The 24,923-nt window shown below is 37.9% G+C and overlaps 1 protein-coding gene across 8 annotated transcripts in view; it reads left to right on the top strand.

Moving 5' to 3' along the window:
• Positions 1–24,923, top strand: part of SATB2 (SATB homeobox 2) — a 190,961-nt gene that overhangs the window by 68,375 nt on the left and 97,663 nt on the right. For all 8 annotated transcript variants that reach the window (XM_055290130.2, XM_055290127.2, XM_055290128.2 and 5 more), the window contains 3 exons: positions 9,208–9,334; positions 10,536–10,659; positions 22,294–22,396. In XM_055290130.2, coding sequence (XP_055146105.1) covers positions 9,208–9,334; positions 10,536–10,659; positions 22,294–22,396 — 354 coding nt within the window. The remainder of the gene's footprint in view (positions 1–9,207; positions 9,335–10,535; positions 10,660–22,293; positions 22,397–24,923) is intronic.

Below are 24,923 nucleotides of genomic sequence, written 5' to 3'. Positions count from 1 at the left end.
AATTACTGTGAAATCAGGTTAGTTGGAACATGAATAAAAATGTACAACATAAATGAATATACGTTTGCCTTCATATTATTAATATATGGCGACGTTTTCTTTGATAATCTACATGCCATCATAATATTGCCCCTAAGATTAGGTATTATGTAACCGTAAGCTATAGGAAACACAATATGCCTGGAGGACAACTCTAGAATATATAACTGGGAGCATGCAATTGATAGTTTCCAGGGATATTGAGCCCAGAGATGGAGTACCTGGAAAGCCAGGTCCTCAGGAAAACCTATTGCAACATTTTAGTTCCCATTTGAAAAGAATACACATAATTAATTAGGATGTGAAAGATGTGAGGCAACTGTATTCTTAGACCTTCAGTGGATACCTCTTACCCTAGAGGATGCAGAAACACTGGCTAACCATAAGTTATGAATAGCATCTGCTAGAATGTAGCAAAGTATGTTTAAAAGAGTATACTCTTTCGCTTGTGTCTTTGATTACTGAAGATATTTTAGGGGGACAAATGCTAGGGGGAAATCTCTTTATGCAAATATATTTCTGAATAGAAAAGAGGAAAAAAGAAGCTTCTTTGCGTTACCTGCCAACATGAGTTTTTTAATTTAAAACTCTTTTAGAAAATGATTAAACTTAGAACAACAATAAGAAAATATGTACTGGATGAAATAGTTTTTAACCAGTGACATAAGTTTAGAACCAACCCCAAATAATTTCTCATCACACTTTTCTTTCTCATTTGTCTTATTCCTCCATGTAACAGTTTTAAATGGCACTTTTAAGAAATAAATAACTAAACACCAACCACATTTTTTTTTCTCATATCCTGACCAATATTTTGGCTGTTTGACAGAAGAACTGGAATTCTGAAAATTAAATAAAGATTTCTGAAATGCTAACTTCAGAAAGTTTTATTTAATTTGTGGAATAATTTTGTTTTCTCCCTCTCCATTTTTTTCAATAAGGTCTTTATTAATTTAGTCTAGTTACTTAGTGCTTATATTAAATAATCTAATAAAAGTCAGGGTTGTAACATAACATTTCCCAAATGTGAAGCAGCATCTATTACATGAGACAAAATCTTTATGCCGCAAAATTGTAAAAGCCATGTATAGAATTACAAGGCACCAAATGGTACTGTATATATTTCTAAAATAGAACATTTCTGTAGTGTAAGGGGGTAGTCAGCTCAAAAAAAAAAAAAAAAAGTGTGACAGACAGCTGTATCACTATAGTTTATTCAGAAAGTACTCCAAAATTAATTTTGATTTTTAAATAATAATCTTCTTGATAATTTCCTCTGAAAGATAGAAATGTGATTTAAATATACAGGTTAGTATTTTTAAAGGTAAAACTTACTTTGTTTGTGTTTGTCAGTGTTACCGGAATTCTTGCAAACAGAGAAGTTATCTGTGGGGATGGGAAACAGTGCGCTGTGTGTGTGTGTGCTCACACACTTGCATCTCTTGATTTTTAGATAAATTCATATGACGATATATGTTCAGTGTTTATTTTGAATCATTGAATTATTTATTTTTGTCTGGCATTTCCTTTTGTATTGTCATAAATGCAGGATTAAATCCATTGTAGACTCCCAGACAAGTATGTTGTGAGGTTTCATTAATTTGTGTAAGTTATAAAAGCACTTGAATAATGTAAGATGACTCAAAAATGCTGTTTCATTTTCCACTTACTTTTACCCCAATGCAAGCCAGTTGAAATATTTATAGAGAGAGTCCTTAAAATCAAAGCAGAAGGTGTAGAAGAGTTAGGTTTATTCCAGTAAGTTGTATTGGAGTACTGCTAAACTATGCATTAAAAAGGAAAATATGTATACTTCAACAACCATTCCTGTTTTGCCTTTTTTTCTTTTTCCTCATTGAAAAGTCATTCCCACCACAGGTTTAGCAATAATAACTACAATTTATGTCTTTTTGCTGCTACAATTTGATGATATACCACAGTCAGGCCACAGGTTAGAAACACAGGCTGAATTATTATATACTGCTGGGTAGTGATTTCCTGTGAACTGATTTATGGATAAATAATTCTATGTTCTTATTATATAGGATAGACAGTTTTTAATTTCTTTAACAAAGCATAGCTGAACAACAGAAAATTATATGCTATAGCATAAGAACACAGCCACTCTGAGGAGGATAAACAGATGCAATCAATGTCATGAGTTCTCCTATTTTTACAAGGAGCCTCATCAGCCATTGGTGTTGTGGAAATAATACCAAGAACCAGAAGCCCCAAGGCTTAGTTCTTCTAAGGCTGGAGTTTTTATTGACACTCTTTTGCGGAGATCTTTTCCAGGGAGTTATGAGATATACAAACCCCAGCCTTTGGATATTAAAGCTAATGCCTCATTCTTTTTCTCAGGCTGAGTTTTCATTTTGCTTTAAAAATTAATGTTAAAATGCACCTGTAATAAAAGAAAATTATCCATCCAGCAGAATTATAAGAATACTGCTGGATATCTTGCTGGGTTGCTTATATCTGTTTCACAGATTGAACTGTAGGCTTTATTGTGCAGTATACCCAATATATATCTATTTTATCAGCATCTATCTACATGCCACTGCAAACTGTGAGAATTGTTCTCATGTACTTCACAGGCAGCCTATTGTAGGCCTTCATGAAGTAAATATTTCTCATATTTGAGGTACAGGGGTAAAAGCTATTATCTTGGCTTATTTTAGGAGTGGTTTCACTTAGCTATGTGTTTAGCAATAATAAGCTTCTCTGCTCAATTGTGAGCTCCATAATTACAGGGACAGTATATATTGAGGTTATCTTTGCATCTTAGTGACTTATGTTGGAGACACACAAGAAAAAAGTTGTTGAATGAATGCTTCATGCTTAATACAAACACTTCTAATGGCCCATTGATTATAATGTATTATCACATTTTATCTTATCCTCAGACATGATTGACTTTCTAAAAGCTGGAATCAAATATTGATCAATTATAATGTGTATTATCACCACTCTTTTGTATTTATATAATTAGAGGCAAATGATACTAAAAATATGAATTATGCATTTACTGAGAATAGTAACTGTTTTCTTTGAGATAAATACCAAAAACATGAACACAAACAACTATTGATATTTCTTTTGGTGAAATGTCAGCTCTTTAACTCTGGCAGAATACTGCATGGAGAAAATAAAAAATTGGTTTCCATGATTGCATCTTTTTAATTTTAGACAAAAATTGCCTCCATTCCCAATCTAATTTTATATCATTAATGGGAAATTTACCTACAATTGCATTTTGTTATTTGGTCTGTACACGTTACACGTTGAGTGGATTGGTACTCTATATTTTAGTGAACAGATTTGTCTGGATATAGACGGTTTTATTCATACTGTGCTCAATTCAATCATGTTAACATTTGTATGAATTTCAACCCCAAAATAAAGGCCCATAATTTGTGACTCAAAGACCTTGAAACAACATCTGTAATAGTCTTCAACACCAAGTATTTTCTAAATGTTTGCAGATGACAAATTCCTTGTAAATAATAAAGATGATTGGAAAACAATGTTTATGTCTGAAATGGCACTGTTGTGGGAAACTGTTTTTTCCAGAGAAGTCCCAAGTTTAACTGGCTCTTCAGTCTTCTGGGACTGTGACGTCACCTGTTTGCTCATTGGTCTCATTTATTCCTTGGTTTAACATTAAATGTCCAGACACTGCCTGATGTTGACTGTGGATGCGCTCTGGCCCTCCTCTCCAGGGGCCCATTGTGTGGTTGGGCACTTGGACATGGGTACATCCTCAGGGCATCGGTAGCAGAGCTGAGCAGAAAGGATATTGGCCCAGTAGTTAAAAAACTTGCAAAATGAAGCCTAGGTTTTAGTCCTGGTTTTCATCCACTTATGTCCTTGAAAAGTCATTCTTTGATCTTCAGCTTACTTCCAGGTAGAATGCTGAGGCCAGGCTGTTTTCATAAGGATAAACTAATGGTTGTATAAAACACTGTGCAAACTGTAAAGTAACATAAAGGGATATTGTGAATAAATAAGTTTTTTGTAAGGTATACAAACCAACCAAGAATATTTATTGTACCATGTTACAGAGAAAGGATTACTTCAGGTGGGTTATCAGGGTTGGAATTATTCCCATGGCAGAATTTCAACAATAATATAGACAATTTCTAGAAGTGAATATTGGGGATCAGTACTCTAGACAGAGTGAGAGTGTGATAAATTTTCAGGGAAAAAATGGAAATTGCCATGCATTTAGCATCTACTATGTTCCTGGCTGAACTGAAGGGTGTGTGTGTGTGTGTGTGTGCGTGCGTGCACATGTGTGTACATGTGTATGAAATATTTCCTAATTTAATCATCACTAGTTTTTCTCATTTTTCAAATTGGGGTTACAAAACTTACTCATAGAATGTGAATGTTGGGAATAACATCTATATACTTAAGTTATGCCGTCATTATTGACATTTCTCTAGTGCTGCAATATTATCCTCAATGGCCACATAACTTGTTCTTGCTTCTTTGTCCTTGTTCACTACACTGGAGTGATTGGTGGGGTCTGCATCCCTCCTTAGAAGCCAGGAAGAGGCTGTTGTAATTGTAACTAGACATACCTAGCTGAATTATTTCAGTTCTTTTTTCTCCCCTTGGAATGTGCGCCGTTTTTAATCCACCTGCAGTCCAGTACTGGTTGAGCATCTCAAATCTGAAAATCTGAAATCTGAAATGTTCCAAAATCTGAGATCTTTTGAGTGTCAACATGGTGCTCAAAGGAAATGCTCATTTGAGCATTTCAGATTTTGAATTTTGGGATTTGGGATGCCTATCTGGTAGAAATAATGCAACTATTTCAAAATCTGAAAAAATCAGAAGTATGAATTGCTTCTGGTTCTCCAAGGATTTTGGATAAGGCATACTCAACCTGTATAAATTAATATCTGGAAGCTTTGCTTTATTGTTGTTATGTGTACACTAAGAAACTTACAAGGATCTATTGTCCCTTAAGTTTTATGGAGCACTTACATAGCAGTCCCAGTGCTAGAGTCTCCTTTTCATGTAAAGTCTCATGATAACCCTAAAGGGTAGGCATTGTTCTCATCCCCATTTCACAGATATGGAAATGGACACGTGGAAAGACTAAACAATTTGCCCAAAGTGTCACAGGTGACAAGCAGAGGAAGCTGGGTGTAAACTCACCTTTGACTGCAGACCTTACTCCTAACTTTTGACATATACAGTGTGCTACTGAGTCAGGCATTCATGGCCTCCCGAAACTTGGAACCAGTCTTTTCTTCTAGTTTGCCTCTCTCTTGAGCCAGTGTGATAACAAAAAGAGTGAGAGCCTGGTCTTTGAAGTGAATCTGAGCTCTGCTACTTGCTAGTAATATTACCTAGGCTACTTAAGATAACCCATCCCTTCTGAATCTCCATTTCCTCATGGAGGGAGTTGAAACTAGATATTCAGGGGTAAAGAACTGATGGAGAAATTGGAGGTACACCTATACTAGATTTGGTGGTGCAGGAAATAAGAGACTGAGGGAACAGAGAGATTGTCATAGTGTTTTTGTTTGTTTTAAAGTAGGGGAAGGCTAGGTGCAGTGGCTCATGCCTGTAATCCCAGCAGTTTGGGAGGCTGAGGTGGGCAGATCGCTTGAGCCCAGGAGTTGGAGACCAGCCTGGCCAACATGGTGAAATCCTGTCTCTATAAAAATACAAAACTTAGCCAGGTGTGGTGGCACATACCTGTAGTCCCAACTACTTGGGAGGCTGATGTGGGAGGTTGGCTTGAGCCTGGGAGGCAGAGGTTGCAGTGAGCTGAGATCTCACCAGTACACTTCAGCTTGGGTGACAGAGCCAGACCCTGTGTCAGAAACAAACAAACCAAAAAAAGTAGGGGAGATCTGAATCTACTTATAGGTCAATGCAAAGAAGCCACTGAGGAGCAAGGATGGAAGAAATGAATGGGGATGTGATGGGAATAGAAGATGGGGCATATTGATGTATACTCCTCCTTTGTGATTTAAAACAAAAGTCTTTTATAGACATATGACTGAAAGCTAATATAATCATCAAAAATCTTTTGAGTCAATGTATTTTGAAATAAACTGACTGTATGTTCTCTTTAAGACATATTAAAAAGGTCAAAAGGATGACTAAATTTTTGAGATTAAATTATATTCAGGCTCTTTACTAATTTTTACATTTAATCTGCACAATATTCTTGTAAGATCAGTGCTTTTATTGTTCCAGTTAACAGATGAGAGGATTGAGGTATGGAGAATTTTAAGTAACTTGGTAGGGTTACATAATTAGTAGGTGACAGAGCCAGGATGTGAACAGAGGCAATTTAACTTGGAAGCCTGCATTCTTAGTCACTATGGTATACTGCTTCCCAATTTGATTTCCTCAATTAACACTTGACTACTATTCCAAGTAATATTTTTGTCTATTTTATATCAGGGAAGGAGGACTGTTCTAAAGAATGTATTTGCAAAGAGGATTAATACAGTACATTAGACAGAGACCCTGTTTGGAGGAAAGGCTCATTAAGAGTTACTCCAAGCCTCTACCTGGCTGGAGCAGAGTGGGCTTCTGGCCATAGCTCTCCTAGCAGATCTTGTACCTGCAGACCCTGGTAAATAGCTGTGCGGAGACCATGACTTCTAGGACTGTGCAAGTTAGTGAATATGGTGCAAAAAAGGAAAAGCACACACTTCCCATTGCCTGGGAAAATAGCATGTGCCAACAGCTCTCTTCCAAGATTCAAACCAAACTGTAGCAGCTGCTCTATGTGGAGGTATTAAGTGTTGTTAAAACACCTGTGTGGGTCTAATTCCAGCCCAAACAAGTCTTCTTCCTGCTTATCAAGATGGGGTAAGAATTTACCTATATGGAGATTCTATTTCCAGTAGAATGAGTTGTCTATTATTTCCTGTAGAGATTTCTCTCCCTCCCCTCTCTAAAAAATTGAGGTATAGTTTACATACAAAAATGTATGGGTATTAAGTGATCAGTTTGATAAATTTTGACAATTTGTATAACCATGCAACCACCATGCCAAACAAGAAAATCCCCATATGTCCCTGTCTATGTAATGCCCCTTTCTGTCCCTCTGACTTCTATCCCCATTAGATTAGTCTTGCCTGTGCTTGTATTTCATATAAATGAAATCATACAGATATATTCTGTTGTGTCTGGCTGTAGTGCGGTGTATTCTTACAATGGAATGCTTCTTTACAATAAAAAGGAATCAACTACTGACACCACAACAGCTTGAATGAATCTCTTGTAGAGTTGTGCGTTGAAGCTTGTAGGGTCCTTTTTTTTATATTACTTGCATAGTCTTAGTAACCAAAATGACCCACAAAATCTGCTTCTTTTACTTGCCTGTCATAGTGCACAACTGTCAACTTCATTCCCCCCCATTCTGTCATATATTATCTGTGTGACTTTAGAACACAGCCAATTTATATTCAACTTATGGGTGATCATGATAATGACTTTTGAAAGGAATTTAAAATTGTAGAATGATTTTTTTAAAAGGAAATATGTTAGACATGTTACATGGTTTCTTTTTAGTATTTGCAAATGTCAGGAGTAAAAGAAGCAAGGAAGCAGACCCACTCTCTCGTGGGTGGCTGTCCAGTGGGCCCTGGATGTTCATTTCATGACTACTACATGCTGCGTGCTGTGCACTTTTCATTGTCATGAGAGAGAATGTTAAGAAAACTATCCCCGCAAGAAAACAGCTTTTCTTGGCAAGTGAAATATGACTTAAGGAGCCAGAACTGGAGACATACGGTACTATGAATGAGAGCTGTGTTACTTTATTGGATCTGAGTCCAGGCACTATTTATACTGCAGCATATTCAGCACCAGATTGTTAAATCTTAATACTGAAACAGTGTATCATTTTAATATTTTTGTTCTGTTTATTCCCTGTTTTCAAGCATTATGTCAAGCATTACACATTCATTTATTTCATCTTGGACAGGACGTGCCCTGACCAGAAAGTCCGTTTCCTATTGCTGGAATTTTGCCCCGTAGCTGTCATTTTGTGAAGCTCTTAAAAGTTCACTTGGGTACACAGGTGTTTTCTCTCTTTGATGATAATATATTTTTTTAAAGAACAGTGTAGTTGGACTCACCTGTATTGTCAAAAATAAAAATGCTGTTTTTCTTTTATCACTAAAGCATCACTGCTTTTTATGTGTGGCAATTTCTGACATCCTGGAGACCATGGGATTTTTCATCGCCTACAAATAAAACTTTTGTTACCCTGTGTCATATGTGAAATGGGTTTCTCTATTTTTCTTCATCAATGTTACGTGTGCCCTGTGTACCAGATAAAATGGGCCTATCTTATGAATAAGTTAGCATTTTCACCATATGTTGCTGAAACCATCCCATGAATCTTCCTCTAACAAGGGTATTCCTAAAATTGCTGCTCTATGTAGCCCAAGCTTAAAAAGGATTTTTATTATTTTTTCATTGTTACGCATGTTTACCATATGCAGCAGGAAATCCACAGGGAAAAAGTACTATTGTCACTATCAAAAGAGCTGAGGAATAAAAAAAAGAAAGGAAGTTGAGGGCATCTTTGCTATTTCTGATCTGTGGTCAATCACCGTGGTATTGCATTTGGCCTGGGAAAGCAACCCCACTGCCTGCTGAAATGCAGATATGGGAGCGAACTCTAACTGCTTCATGAGCTCCAAATGCTGTTCGCACTGGGAATCGCACCACAGTCAGGATGTAACTGCGTGCTGAGCCCACACACAGGAATTTTCTTGTACAATTCAAAACTGAATCATATATTTACTTAAGGCTTACTTTTTTTTTTTTTGTCTATGAAATCAGCAGTCCTGTATATTTAGCATCAGCCTTAAGTTAGAATGTGAAACAATTCTGGGGGGAAGGAAGTATCCGTATGGTTTTCTAAGTAATTTAAGAAACAGGAAAACATAAAAGAACTGATTGTCTGTGATTAAACCTCATTCTTTCCTTCCCATCTTCCTGTGTAGTTAACTAACTCAATTGTCAGCCAGAAAGAAATAGCTTATTGCACTGGGTTGTAAAATATCTGAGTGGGCCTTGGATGTTGATGATTGAATGACCTTCTTAACATTGAACAAACAATGAGAAGGTTTAATAAATAGCAGATATGTGTTTATTATGTTTTTCTTCCCTGTGCAGGAATAATCAAGCTGGGAAGGTGGAATCCTCTCCCCCTCAGTTATGTGACAGATGCACCTGACGCGACAGTGGCCGACATGCTACAAGATGTCTATCATGTTGTGACGTTGAAAATCCAATTACAAAGGTGGGTGTTTCTGAACGTCTGCTTTTCCTTGCTCACAGAGCTGCTCCGTCAATCATCGATTCACTGCAAAGATCAGCATGTCCTGTCTATTAATTTCTGGACATTGGACAAAATGAAAAGAAGGAGAGAGAGGGAAAGAAGGAGAGAAGGAGAAGGGTGGCTCTTCCCCAGGTGTCTTTATAGTCACATTCCAACTACTTTATGCTTTGTTTTCAGAAGCAGTGAAGTGGTAACCTAGGGGCAGCTTGACAAATCATTAAAATTCTATAGCCCTTAGGAGGAACTTTACACAGCCCCTTATTCAATGGGTCCTCTAGGCCTGGTTAAATGTGTAGCACATAGTATTTGAAGAATAAACACCTCTGCTGTTTTCACATTTGTGTTATGAGGGGAGAGTTTTGTTCTTGTAGGAGGTTTACCAAGAATGTCCTGACATAGGAAATCTTTTTCTTCCCTTTCGAGGGCCATATCAAAACAAACAAACAAACAAACAAAAACACACTTTGTGGCCTGCAGAGATTCTGGGGATGATTTCTTTATTTTTTCAAATATGGCATCCGGAACAAGATATCCCTCTAAAGAACTGGAGGTTCTTTTCAGTCTTTTATTGTAAAGTGCCTGATAGGTGTGATATAAGGAGTGTTGTCCTTTAGTGTAAGTGTTTTGAATTTTCCCCTTTTGGGGAATTTATACTTTAAAAATGGACCCCCAGCATCCCCATCTGTGACTATGAATGGGTAAGGATCTGAAAAGTCATTTTTTGGTTCAGAAAGTAACTCTGAGCCGTTCTATGAGGGTGAGGGTGGGCCTTCCAACTGCAAATCTGACAGAGGATGTTCGTTTACAGTTAACCTTAGGCATGCACAATAATTACATTTGTATTGGGGAAGTTTATAACCACATTGCCATGCCATTTCCACCAGCACATTGGAAAAATCATATTTTATAAAAATAGCATTTCTTGTATTGGAAGTGACTATTTTTCTTGGATGAGTGGGATGACAAACTTAAAAGAGACCCCTTGGGCCCTAGCAAAGTCTTGGAGAAGCAGTTTTACTTCCCTTCCTTCACTTAGACCCCATTCTTCAGCATTTCTTCTGAAGCTCCCACAAGACCCAAGAATGGCTGCTGCACTGTCTCCCCTTCAGTCAGGGGCCCTGGTTGAGGTTTGTGTATTGTTCATTATTGCTCTGTTTTGCAGTTGTTCAAAGTTGGAAGACTTGCCTGCGGAGCAGTGGAACCATGCCACAGTCCGCAATGCCTTAAAGGAACTGCTCAAAGAGATGAACCAGAGCACATTAGCCAAAGAATGCCCTCTCTCCCAGGTCAGTATCTTCAGGTGGGGGTCTGGGAAACAGAAGAAGCCATTGGTAGACTCTCTAGCAGGGGGTTCCTTCTGCTTAAACAACCGTCTTCTCTGTCTTTTATTTATAGACTTACACTGCATTTGAGGTGTAAAAGATTATATTGCTTCTGGTTGTAGAATAGAAGTTATAGCTTATTGGCCAGGCATGGGGTAGCTCCTGCCTGCAGTCCCAGCACTTTGGGAGGCTGAGGCAGGCTGATTGCTTGAGTTCAGGAGTTTGAAACCAGCCTGGGCAGCATGGCAAAACCCCATCTCTACAAAGAATACAAAAATTAGCTGGGCGTGGTGGCATGTGCCTGTAGTCCCAGCTACTCAGGAGGCTGAGGTGGGAGGATTACTTCAGACTGGGAGGTGGAGATTGCAGTGAGCCAAGACCACACCACTCTACTCTAGCCTGGGTGACAGAGTGAGACCCTGGTTGGGTCTAAAAAAAAAAATTAGCATTTATTGAGACTTTGGGTAAGGAGAGAGTATTAAAACATTTTATGTATACAAGTCGGCCATGGTGGCTCACACTTGTAATCCAGGCACTTTGGGAGGGTGAGGCCAGAGGATTGCTTGAGTCCTGGAGTTCGAGACCAGCCTGGGCAACATAGCGAGATAGCGAGACCCTGTCTCTTAAAAAAAACAAAACAAAACAAAAAAAACCAAAAACAAAGAAAATAAACATTTTACATATACAGTCATTAACTTTTCACATATTTCATTGGAGATAGGGACCAGTGTCTCCATTTTATAGATCAAGAAACAGGAGCTTAGAGAAGCTCTTACATTCACTGTCTAAGCATACTAGCTGGCTAAGTGGCAGGTTGAGATGCTACTGCCCACCCCGCTCTTTCAAAGTGGATGCTCCAGATTGTTGTTTTACTTGGTCGGCTGGATGAGTCAGCCATGCTAAACCCATCTATGCGTGATTTATTGGGCCTTTTGCCTGTCTGGTGTAGAGAGGTGATCTTTACATCATATACATTTGTAGAGGTTTTGTAGTGAATTCACCACAAGAAAATGCATCATGAGGAAAAGTGATACTCCATTTTTTTAGTGAACGCACCATAAACTAATACAAGCCATGAAAATGAGATTGAGAGGATCAAAAGAAGAGCAGTGGAGGACTGGGCTGCCTTTTCCATTTGTGTTCATGGGCTGGGACCCATTTTTTCCTACTGATGAGATAATATTTTGCCTATGGTGGATTAGGACTGCTGTAGAAATGAACCCAGGTTGACAAATTATTTAAAGCTTTGAATGGAAATCTGTTTCCTGGTGTGGGCTGCTACACGTGATTTAAGACAATGTCTGTTAAGTTCAAGGGAAAATAATGAGAAACCTATTACAGAAACTTGCTGTGCCATGAGCTTTGTTCCAGGGTAAGGGAGTCTCTGGAAGATAGGAAGGCTATTGGTTAAGAGCATGTATCCTGGAATCAGGGCTGGATTCATGTCCTGGTTGACAACCCTCTATAACCTTACCTTTATGAGCCCCCCCTTGTTTGGTTAGTAAAACTGAGTAGTAATGGTTCTGAGTTAATAAAGAGGATTAAATGATTGGAAATTACATAAAATGCTTGGCCTAATGCCTGGCATGCAATGATGCACCATAAACAGTATCAGCTATTATTATTGAGATATGATGTGAACTGAATGTGTGTGTGTGTGTGTGTGTGTGTTTTTGAGGGTGTTTTGGAATTTGGATCCTCTGAAGCAAAGTATGCTATTAATATTTTTGCTTCCAAAAAAATCAAGAAGGTATGCATTCACGTATAGGCAGCTAGATAGAAAAGGACATTATTCTGACCTTATGTTTAGGACTTTTCATGCAGGCCATTTTAATACCTACCTGTAGGTATGTATGTAGATGTTAAAGCCTTGTTGCATACAGTTATGAAATGCATATTTTGATTATACTGGTGATACAGAGGAACTGGATAAAGAACAAGTTAGGAAAAGCTGTCAATAATTTTTCCCAAATTTCACAATCATTCACAATTAATTTTCTCTTGCATTCACATGGAAGTAAAAATGGGCTTTGCCTGGAAGCGTACAAGCCTCTAACTTGATATTACCAATTCAGAAATTTATCCAGGGCTTCTGAGGCATGTGGAAGTTTGGTCCAAACTGTTGTATCATGACAATCATGTTTGGTTATATCTATAAATATGACTAGAGAGGCAACATGAGTGAGGAGAATCCAGATCAGGAGCCAAGAGCCCTGGGTTCTAATCTCAGTTCTTTTATGCCAGATATGTGATCCTGGGCTATTCACTTCTCAGAGCCTCGTTAAACTCTTCTGTAAGCTGGGCATCATTGTATTTGCATGTTTGACATAGTTCGGAGGGTTGTCTTGATGTTCAAATGAGATCATCTTTACCCCCATCATAAAAACCTCTTTCCCTTTCCACTGTCTGCTCTCATGGTTTGCTCACGTAGTTCCCTGACCTAAACAGTTCCTTCTCCTTCACCCTTCGGTTTGATCCTATGGGTTCCATCACTTCTCCATCTAAAATATTTTTCCCTTGTGCCACTGCCTTGTTCATTCTTTCATCATCTGTCATCTAAAATATTTCAGGTCTTGCCTCATGACTTTTCTCCTGCCACCTGATTCTCCTGTGTTCCTTGTTTATAATTCCTCAGTCACTCCCCCTACCCACCCTATAAGAAGTACGGACTCCATAGCATAAAGACCATCGAGATGACACTGTTCAGCCTTATATTTCACTAGAGCTACCTTCTTCCCTCTTTCTGCACTCATCCTATATTCTAAACACATGAAATTAATTATTTTGAAATGTTTACCATTGCTCGAAATATCTCTTGAGAGTGGGAGCCACCTAACTAGTGTAGCATTACAAATCTAACAAAGCCATCTTCTGTATTATCTTAAAATTTAATGCCAAGTTTATATTCTAGTCCATATACTTGTTTTTTTTTTTTTTGAGACAGAATCTCGCTCTGTCACCCCGGCTGAAGTGCAGTGGCACGATCTCAGCTCAGTGCAACCGCTGCCTCCCTGTTCAAGTGATTCTCCCGCGTCAGCCTCTTGAGTAGCTGGGACCACAGGCATGTGCCACCACGCCTGGCTATTTTTTTTGTATTTTTAGTAGCGACATGATTTCACCATGTTAGCCAGGATGGTCTCGATCTTCTGACCTCGTGATCCATCTGCCTCAGCCTCCCAAAGTGCTGGGATTACAGGCGTGAGCCACTGCTCCTGGCCCCTGTGTTTTAAATATTTTTAAAATGGCATAAAATCATTTTGTCTGTTAAGTTAGTAATCTCCTTCTCTCCACATGAGATTGATTCTTCAGGGAGATGTACCTTGTTAATCTCTGGCTTTGAAAGCCCCTGCACACAATCCTGGTGACTCTAGAGTCCTTCAGTTTGACACTTGCTTGCTTTTGCATACATGATTTCACCTGGCTAGAATGCACTACTCTTTTCTACTTGATGAAATTATCTTTCAGATTCCAGCTGGAAAGTCACCGCTAGTGAAGTGCCTCAACCTCCTAGTTGAAGTAGTTGCTACTTCTGCTCTTAGTAGCCTTTGTAAATAACCCTGTCACAGCACTTATCTCAGCCTGTTGTCATTGTTACCTGTCAGTTTCCGTCACTAGATGGACTGTCCGCAATAACAGAGGCCATCTCTTATTGATCTTTGTGTCCACAGCATTCAGCATAATATATAGTTTGTATGTAGCTGTTACTATAATGCAGGAGTTTAACCTTTTAGCAGGATAATTCTTTGTGGTGGGGGGCTGTCCTGTGCATTGCAGCATCCCCGTCCATTACCCACTAGATGCCACTAGCATGCCACTATACCCCTTCCCCCAGTTGTGACAACCAAAATGTCTCCAGATGTTGCCAAAGGTCCCATGGCAGGAGCAATACCACTCTCAGTTAACCAATTCTCTGATGTGCTTAATGAATTAAGTTTAAAAGTGTTTCAGAAAGTGTAGTTTTATTAGTATGTAAAGTTAAAGTTTTTTTATTATTACAGTGTTCTTGGCAGTTCCAAAACATTTTGAACTAGAAGCAGTGAATAGAGTAATTTGGTGGTTGATGCCCAGCACATTTCGGTTAAACAGGGGCTCATTTCTGTTGTTTAGATTTGGGTGAGATTTGATTTAGGCTTCTGATATGTTGTGTGATTATGGAAAATCTCACTGGGATAGCTCTTTTCAGCTAGTATGGATATGTAATGTGGACCCTGGCATTCATCCTACAGCCATTATCCTTAAACATTCCAGATTATTCACTTAAATTGCATAGCTAGATTGTAATTTAGTGTGGAGATAAGCACGCCCATTTTATTGTGGTTGTCATAGAACAGATGCATGCAGTTTTTGTAGTTCAGCCTATATAAAGTAAAAAAGAATGCATTTTTGTTCAAAGCAAGGTGAAACAGTAATTCAACAGTATATTTCCACCAGCATTCCTGGAGTCCTGATTAAGAATCAGGCACTTTGCAATGGGCTGGGGATATAACAGTGAATCTGAGGGAGGAACTAAAACCCTTTCAATATAGGAAGAAGAGAGTGAGGCATCTAGTACTACTCACCTTAGGTGAGAAAGGTGGCTTGTTGGGTTTTTCAAAAATAGGCTTAACTCATGAGTTAAAGATTGCTGTTATTGAAATAATTCTTCCTTATTACCCCCAAGCCAAACCATTTTAGATGACTCTTCACTTGAGTTTGGCAATTACAAAAGGGAATGATTCAGTGGATAGTTCATACTTTCTTGAACACCCCAGTGGTCTGAAGTTCAAAAGAGCAGTTTTGAAGGCAGAAGAAAGGTATGGGGAAGTCCATAAAAGTGCAACAATTGCAGCCTGAGGTATATATATATTTAAAACAGGGAAGTAATGATTTAGCCGTTCTCTGTCTGGCCAGATGCTTGGAAAGTACAGATTGTGGTTGTGTGTCTGCGTATTTATTTTTGATTTCACCTTTCAAAGTGTGTTTAAGTGCTGGCACCTCTTCCTTTTCCTCTGATGTCTCTGTGAGTAACCACTTGCAGCCTCTTTCCTCTGCCACTGGCTGTCCTGAGCATCCTAATTTAGCAGACCTTAGTCCTCCCTTATTAAATAGTCCTTAGCTATTCCAATTTGAAAACATTGTGATTGCATCTTTCTGTAGCTTACTTATTCTTACTTGAGGAAGAGTTGAAATACCTAAGGTCGGCTTTTGATTGCAAAACCCCAGGTGCTCAGGGTTTTGACCTATTTAAATAAATAGAGGTACCAGTACCTGCCTTGTGCATCTCATAGGTGATCATGATGTTCAAATGGGATGACTAAAGAGACAGTCTTGTTAACTGAAAACTGTGGGGTTTTTTTTTTTTTTTTTTTCTTTTTGAGACGGAGTCTCACTGGGTTGCCCAGGCTGGAATACAGTGGCATGATCTCAGCTCACTGCAGCCTCTGCCTCCCGGGCTGAAGCAATTCTCCCCTCTCAGCCTCCCAAGTAGCTGGCATTACAGGTGAGCACCACCATGGCCAGCTAATTTTTGTGTTTTTAGTAGAGATGAGGTTTCACCATGTTAGCCAGACTAGTCTTGAACTCCTGACCCCAAGTGACCCTCTGCCTTGGCCTCCCAAAGTGCTGGGATTATAGGCATGAGCCACTGCACCTAGCCTGAAAATTGTAATGAAAAGAACAATTTGGAAGTGCATGCAACTTCCAATGTGCTCCATCTCCTACACATATTCTCTGTGACTCTGGACATGTTTTTTATGGTAAAATATACGTAACATGAAGTTTGCCATTCTAAACATTTTTAAGCTTACAATTGAGTAGCATTAATTACATTCACAGTGTTGTGCAACCATCACCCCTGTCTCTTTCCAGAACTTTTTCATCACTCCAAATGGAAAGTCTGTAACCTTTAAGCAACAATTCCTTATTCCCCTCTCATCCTGACCCCTGGTAGCCTCTATTCTGTATTCTGCCTCTGTGAATTTGCCTATTCTACCTATCTTGTGTAAGTGGAATCATGGAACATTTATTTTGTGCTGGTTTATTTTACTTAGCATGTAGACATGTTTTTGAAGCAGCTCTGTCCCATGGTGCTGGTTGAGACTTTGTTGCTAAATATTTGAGGAACAAAATGACTGACTAAAGCTATTGAGCTGCAAAGATGTTACTAGATTTCCAGTGTGACAATGGTGTGGCATTCATATAATGTGCCTTTAGAAATAGGTTGTAGGATAATTATTTCTGTCATCCTGAGCAAGCCTTACCCATTTGGACTTAACTCATACGTACAACATGCCAAAACAATTGAGTAGTGAAATCAAGCAGCCAATTGGGTCAGCAGAAAAAAACAAATTGAGCATGTACTAATCATATATAGTGGCTGATCAACTGCATGGACCAGAATCATGTTAACCAGTTGCCAACTGTCCGTTTAATTTAACCTAAGTTCATGTATGTAGTGGGGATGCATCAGGTCTTGTGTTAACCAGTTGCCAACTGTCTTAGTTATTTTCATGTGAGGTCGTTTTAGTTTGTGTCCCAACCTCATGGACTCATGTTGATGAAGGTTCACAAATGACAGCTTGAAAATATTCCTAACCAAGGGGTTGCAGTGACCATAAGAAATGATTGCACAGTGGGGAGAAAGGTGCCATTTGTTGATTCTACATCTTGTGCTAGGCCTTTTACACAAATCATCTCACAGAAGAATCCTTACACTCTCTGATGCAGGAGACAATATCCCCAATCACAGGTAAGGGTGCTGACGTTAGACAAGTGAGCCATTCAGCAACAGCTTAGGGGAAGAGCTCTCAAATGTAGTGTTTTCATACTCCAAAATTCAGAGGAAGTGTTTCTTTCCCTTAAAATGGCAGCAGTTTTCAATTCTGATGTTATAGCTCAGAAGTGGAGACAGAGTGGAATAGTAGAAGGCTGCCAAATGACATTAAATGAATTTTTTTCATGACAAAGTAATTCCTCAAAATCAGTTTTTTTCCCTTTACCTAATTGAAGTATCATTAATTCTCATGTTTAATATGTTATTTAGCATATCACCAAGCAGATTGAAAAGGCCGAAAATGAGCAAAGAATGCACATATCACTCATTGCCTGTCTTTGCTCTCTCCCTCATGTAGACATAGAAGAGGAGGCTAGGGGATGCCCCTCCTCTTCCCCCAGACAGGGGATTCTCACTGACAGAATATGTAATTCTTCACGTCAGTTTAAAAATGTTCTTCTTCATAGCAAGTGTATTGTGTGTTTTTAGCTTAGCTACTCTTAGTACCACACTGCTGTTCAAACAAATAAATCCCACCAAGCCAAGCAGAATGTAGTGAAGGATATCCAGTTATTTTATCTTTTGTTTTATTTTTGGAAAAGGGGATGCTCAGATCTCTGTTTTTCTAAGTGTATCGTACAAATCATTTTAACCTGTGTTTATTATTTTGCTTTATCCTATTAAGTTTTAAATTCCCTTTAGGTTCTGTAGTTTTCTTGGATTCTAAACTTCTTAGTTAACTCGTATAAGGGGCCTGAGATCACAGCTTCATGTTTTTCTTTTTTTGCTGTTGTTACCTTGTTTTTTGTTTTGTCTAAAGTATTGGTTGCAGCATCAGCTGTTGAGCTTGTGGTCGCTGATGGAGGTGGTGGTGAAATGTTTCCTTCCATTCATTCGTTAGTCTCCCTTCTTAAAAGACCCATGAAATACTGGTCCACTAACAGAATGTCTTCATGGTGCCTCCCAATGCTATTTGACTTTGGGAAAGATGCTTTTCATTCTGAGCTTCTGGGGCCTCAGTTTGAAAATGGAACCATGCTTATAATCATATGTGACATCTATTCTCTGGGCTAGTTGAAAAACAAGTGAGTTAAAAAATTGTTTCGGGAACCTAAAAGAAAATTTATTTTTAGATAGATCAATCCAGCTATTATAAGTATTAAACACCAATATTATAAAATTTATTCTCTTGCAGTTTGGCTTAGAGCAAATTCAAGTCTGCTAGTAAACTTTGGAATAAGTAAAGAAAATTCTAATATAGTTTGATTCCTGAAATGCCTTATTTTAAAAAAGTTCCAGATATTAATGGCCAACTAAATGTCAAATTGACTACAAATAAGGACACCTATACTTTATTTCCCTTCCAAAAATCTTTATACTTAAAATTTCATAATTAACTACAAAGAAGTCAGAAATTTTCAAGTTTCTGTAGTTGGAAAGGCATTTTAACCATTTTAATTTATCTTAGAATATAATATTATTCATAAAATAGCTTTGTCTGCGGCCACTGTTATGTGGTGGTGTTTGTGGCTGTGTCTCGGTATCCGAGTGGGGACTGCCTCAGTTGCCCATTATACATGTACCCTCATCCTTTCTTTTTCACAGCCCACCACCATGTAAAGCGATACATGCTTAGTAAATGCAAAATCATTTTAATATTAGCCTTAGTAAATCATAGTTCCTCGGTTTAAGTGTTAAAAATAGCAATACACATATTTTCTGGGTTATCTGTATTAGTATTGCTTTGTATAAACAGGGATACTCGAGTTGGTTGCATTCTGGATTGAAAAAGTTGACTCAGCTCTTGTTCCTTTGTCAAAAAGATGTGGATCCTAAAAGTCCAACTGTACCGTTGCTTTAGAATGACTGGAAAACATAAAGGAGTAACATAAACTGCAAAATTATACATATTTTAAAAAGCAAAAAATTGAATTAGATCTTTTTTGGCAGGGTGGTAGGTGGGAAAGACTTTAATTATTACTCATCCCATTCTGCATCAACTGTATCTTATCAGGTTTAAGATGCTATTGATTATAAGATGGATCTCTATTTCAGTGATGTTAAAGTATAAAAAGTGGATGAAATATGGTAAATACAGATTCTCTGTGTCCCAGGACCTTTAGAGAACATTGTTTCCTATAGAGTAATAGCACATGCTGGGTTCATGTTAGCCCCTTTCAACTTTATGTATCATTAATTAAGTTTTGATGTTCTAGATATTTAATGGACACTAACATCAAGATGACCTTGTAGTATGTGTCCAGAGCATTCTAGTGAAGACTAGTGATTTAGATTCAGATTATGAGAATTTAACAGTCTAATTTAGGGTTAGAAAATATTCATGAAACTGGAATAATCAGATATAACATGGCCTTTCTTTTAAAATATTCCCAAGATATTTTTATATCTTCTGATTTTAAAGTCTTCTGAGGATGGACTATAACAATTCTTATCAGTAAAAACTATTTTGGGTATTAGTTCTGTATAAAGACCTGCAGGGAATTGATATGAATAAAATGTGTCATAAACTCAAACAGACTTTTCTGGTGATTAAAGATTCTCATCTAGGAAATTTGTTTGCTACTTTTTTTTTTTTTTGCTCAGTTCATAGTTGAAACCTGTTTATGTTTCTGTTCTGTGATCAGTAGAGGTAACAACTTATTTATAATTATCTGGGACAGAAAACAAATCTGATTGAGTCAGGGTAGCCAACATCTCCTTTATAAATGAGTTGTATGAAATATAGGACCTGCTGATGGAGCCAGTAGGAGCCCAGATACTCATTTCCTTGCCGCTCTGCCTTGTGCAGGGTCAATTGAAGATATAGCAGGAGCAAGGACAAAGAGAGGGTAGAGAGTGAGGGGAATTTGGATTATCTGGGGCCAAAGTGATGCAGTCTTCTGGGCTTGTGGCCTCGTATTATGGGCCAGGAAGAATTGAGGAACAGTGCCAGGCAGTAATTAGACACTGTTCGTTTTAGTTCACTTCCTAGACCATTTGGCAATACAGAGTTTAACTCTGACTCCTGCCATGGCTGTGTATCCTGTGCCTTTCCAGATGATAAATTCATACAAACAAGATAGAGAGATGACAAGTACGTTTGTGATTATTCACATATACCAGTGTGGCTGATGCATCTATTATTAAGCTACTTTCATGTTAAAAAAATTTATTATTATGACATTTCAGTTTGGCACTTTTAAATCTCATCTCTGTCCCTTTTCCTGTGTTAAATTTCAGTGACTCAGATATCCCACATCAGAACTATGTGAGACACGAGATAGAAAAAAAAAAAAATGAAACAGACATAGTCACTGTCCTCAAGGGTCTCACAGTCTAGGAACAGAGCGAATCTCAGCCCAGAGCGGGAGCTAGCTCAGCTAGTTAGGGAACAGCCGTACTTGGTCGTTAATAGCACAAAGCAGAAGACTGTCTCCAGGAGATTAGGATTCCAGTGGTCATCCTATAAGGCAGGAGACAAGGCCCCATAGGTTCTGTGATACACTCTGATGATATTAGCTCTTTGGGTTCCCAGTGCTGTGTTCAGACCTTGGGATGAAAAGAGTTATCCTTACTATCTCCCCTCAGAGAAAAGAATTGTTATGTATAGATCAGCAACTGGGGAGGCTAACCATCTGCGAAAGAGGTTTCTGTGAATTGAATCAGGAACCCCCTCCTCTACCAGTACTGCATAGTGATTAAAAAAGAGGAGTCTGTTGTTTTAAATGGGAGTTTATGAAGGTCTGTCTGCTGGCATTTTAACCTCCTGTTAAATAACTTGATTTATTGTTACCCTTTTTATCTCTACTACTTTGTAGAAGTGTCATTAGAAGTTCTAAGATTTCTCTGAACTGTTCTATGTCTGGGGCTAACTTTTTTTTGAGAAAGATGAGATTTCAAGGCAAGATATAAAACCTTACACAGGTCATTTGGATCTCTTGAGTTGTTTATGCCCAGGACAAAATAAAAAATAAGAAATAAAATCTATGTATAAAACATACACAGTCAATTCAGGTATACGTTAACATCTGCCACAAATGTTGGCTCAAACATACTGTATTAACTGCAAACATATCTCTGTAGGAAGTTCAATTCAAGGTGTGCAATTATCATTTTAACTTTTCAGTGCTTTGTCAGGCTATGCTCCACTTCTCTTTTAACCCCAATTATTAATACACACAAATCAGCTGAGCAGTTGGGCTGAGGAGGATGAGAGCAAGGAAGAATCATGCACTTCAGCACTCAGAAAGTTTGAGCTTTGGTTCATTTTTTTATTGAAACACAGTACAAGTATTATGTTTAGTTTCCCCTGCTCTAAAATAGCACTGTTAATTTTTTCATTTGGTGAATTTTCACACAAGTTCTAATCACACGTTTCTATAAATTATATTAATTTAACTTATTTCCCTAAATGTTGTTCTGCAGTGTGTAGCACGGATGTTCTCAGATTCTTGGCTGTGTAAGCTTGTTGCAGTTGGAAGCGGAACAGAAACATCTGAAAGGCATTATTTGGATTACGGATACTGGAGCATCTGATCTCACCTTTTGCTCTGGTTCCTAAATCACAACTGTTCTTCCTCTTTGCATTTAATCTGCATGTTCTGTCCCCTCCATTGTTGACATTGCCCCAGGGTTGGCTTTTTGGAGAAAGCACTATCATTGTATAAATTAAAGGGATGGTAAATTCAGGTAATCGTGTTTGATGTTAATAGTTCAGTTTACAGGAGAGTTTGACTGTTTTAAGTTTAAAAGAAAAAAGAGGTTAGTGCAGGTTATAAAGTGCTGTTTCTTGTCCCTAAAAAGAAGTAGTCATATTTTGAAAAAATAACTATAATTTTTTTTTTCAGAGTATGATTTCATCCATTGTAAATAGCACATATTATGCCAATGTGTCAGCAACCAAGTGCCAGGAGTTTGGGAGATGGTATAAAAAGTACAAGAAGATTAAAGGTAAACTGACTTTTTTGTTTGTAAAGCCTGTTTTCAGTTTCTGAGGTTCATGAGTTGTTGGTTGTTTGGAATTTATGCTCATTTTAGATACAATTTATGTAATTTTTTACAAAGGTGAGATCTTTAATATTCCTGTCATGAGATCCTAGTTGGCTCCCTTAAAACTAAGAAGATATTTGAAGTAAAAGTAAAATTAGTAGCACAATATGTTGTTTATAGTTTTCATAAGTGATACTTGCAAAATCCTTTAGAATGGAAAGTTAAAAGCTGTCATTCTAGGTTAAATCAGCACTTATAGTTTGGTTACTGATTAACAGATACTGTTGGGGTATCAGGATGTCTTCCGTCAGAAATGGAGTTTGATGTTGTGTTCCTTTGTCGATGATTCCAGAGCAGTGGTGAAAGCACGGGCTCTGCATTCAGGCAGACTTGAGTTCAAATCTTTAGCTTCTACATTCTAGCTGTGGGAGCTTAAGCAAATTATTTAACTTCACCAAGACTTAATTTCATCATCTGAAAATGGGAAATCATCAAAGTACTTAGGTCACTGGGTAGATGCGAGGACTAAATAAGACAATACGGGCACAAAGTAACCTCTTGACAAATAATAGTATACTACTACTAATAATTAATAGTAGTAGTCATACTAGCAGTAATATATTACATGTGGAATTATGTTTGGTCCTGAAAATAAAGTTCCTTTGTGTAGTAAATAGCATGCTATTTAGATCACCTAGACTTTTAAACATGTCAGGACCATTTCAAATATGTCAGTGGTGGAAAAATTCTTTTGTTTTCACTCCATTCAGATAAATGTTACCTACCAGGGTCCCTGAGGGGATTTGGGGAATCTTTTGTAACATTGGTTTTGATGGTCCTTCCAGTCCATATTTTGCATAATTATAATATATTTATCACACTTTATAATATGTATTCATAGCCTTGCTTACTCTGCCCCCATCTGAGGGGCAAATGACAATTTATGGTGGGTAAATAAAAGTAAAGGATGAATTTGTTTCTTTTAATACTTGCAGATTTTCTCAGGGGAGACAGGATGTCAAAGTAGTACTTGTTGGCTATGGAGTGTTTGGGAGATTTTTGACAAGGTTATCTTTTGAAGAAACGAAGTTTACAAACATTGGCAGCACATTTCTGATCACAAAGGCATGAGAGTGTTTTATGCTAAATATACATTTTATAAGGCAAGCCAAAATATTGAGCTACCCAGGAGAAATTAAGTACACTGAAAATTGAATTAAGATCCATTTCTTTTCAACAGATTCTAAAATTCTTAGGACCCATTAGATCCTGGTTTGGGCAAATGCTTTAGCATATTAATATTCACCCTTGTACAATATAAGATGAATAACCCTTTCTCATTATAAGACATTGATGTGTGGCTCAGAAGGTTTCTTTTCTGTAAGTGTTGCCTCCAAGTTTTTCTTTTAAAATAGGATTGTTAAAGTGCTTCAACATACCCTCTTCTGCTGAAAATCAAAGGAATCATGCAGCTTCAAGGTCATTTGTTAGATCCCATTTACTTGCTGTTATAAGAGAAAGTAAGAGAGTGTCCTCTTTTAATAGGCTGGAGTGTAATTCCAGTTTCAGAAATATTGGAAACTCTTCACTCTAGTGTTTTCAGAATTGCCACTACAGATTGTGTGTGTGTGTGTGTGTGTGCATTTGCACTTTAACACTCATGTCTTCTACTTTTCATTTTTCTTTCCTGGAGCTTTAATTCTTCAAGCTGTATCTTTTTTTTTTTTTTTTTTTTTTAAAGATAGTAAATGCACAGTTAAATCTTTAAGTGCCATAAAAGCAGACTGAGACCTTGATTTCATTCAGTCGGTCAAGGATCCACACCTGAAGAGGCTGTCAGACACTGTGTACACATACTATTCAAAGAGATGGAGCTAGTCATTGCTGTTGAAAAGTGTGTGTGTGTCTGTGTGTATGTGTGTCAGTAGGAGGAGAAAAGGGAAGGTTAAGGTATGTGTGAAGTAAACACAAGCTGCCATAAAACAGTTCAAGTGGTGTTGATTCATCAACCAAGGGAGTGGGAGGAAAAACAAAGAATTCATGACAGGTATAATGGTGTACAGAAAATAAACACCCAGAGAAGTGCGTTTTATTAACTTTTGACCCTCAGAAAAAAGAAAGTGTTGGACTGAGGCAGGCACATTTTATTTGGTAGAAGCCTTTTTCTATGAATAGATGTTGCTGTGGGAGTTTCTACCTAGTAGGACTCATTTCTCATGGGAAAGTAATGATTTGATTTGTAAAATTTGTTTGTGTCCCTGCTTTCAAAATGAAAAAAAGGCAATGAATTCCAAATTTGGAAACCAGTAGTAGTGAAACCAGAATTCTACCATAGGGCTTTTTCTGAGAACCCAGAAGTCGGAGTTCCATGTCCCTCTCAGCCTCCCTACCTTCCATTTCTGCCTCAAACTTACCAATTTACATGCACTTCTATGCACTATTCAGTGTAGAAGAAAATCTTTAGTCAACTTACTGAGGTCCCAAACTA

This window comes from Symphalangus syndactylus, chromosome 8 (genome assembly GCF_028878055.3).
Source record: "Symphalangus syndactylus isolate Jambi chromosome 8, NHGRI_mSymSyn1-v2.1_pri, whole genome shotgun sequence".
Classification (NCBI taxonomy): domain Eukaryota; kingdom Metazoa; phylum Chordata; class Mammalia; order Primates; family Hylobatidae; genus Symphalangus; species Symphalangus syndactylus.
Note: the sequence above shows the minus strand (reverse complement) of the source record. Positions and strands in the feature narration are given on the sequence as shown.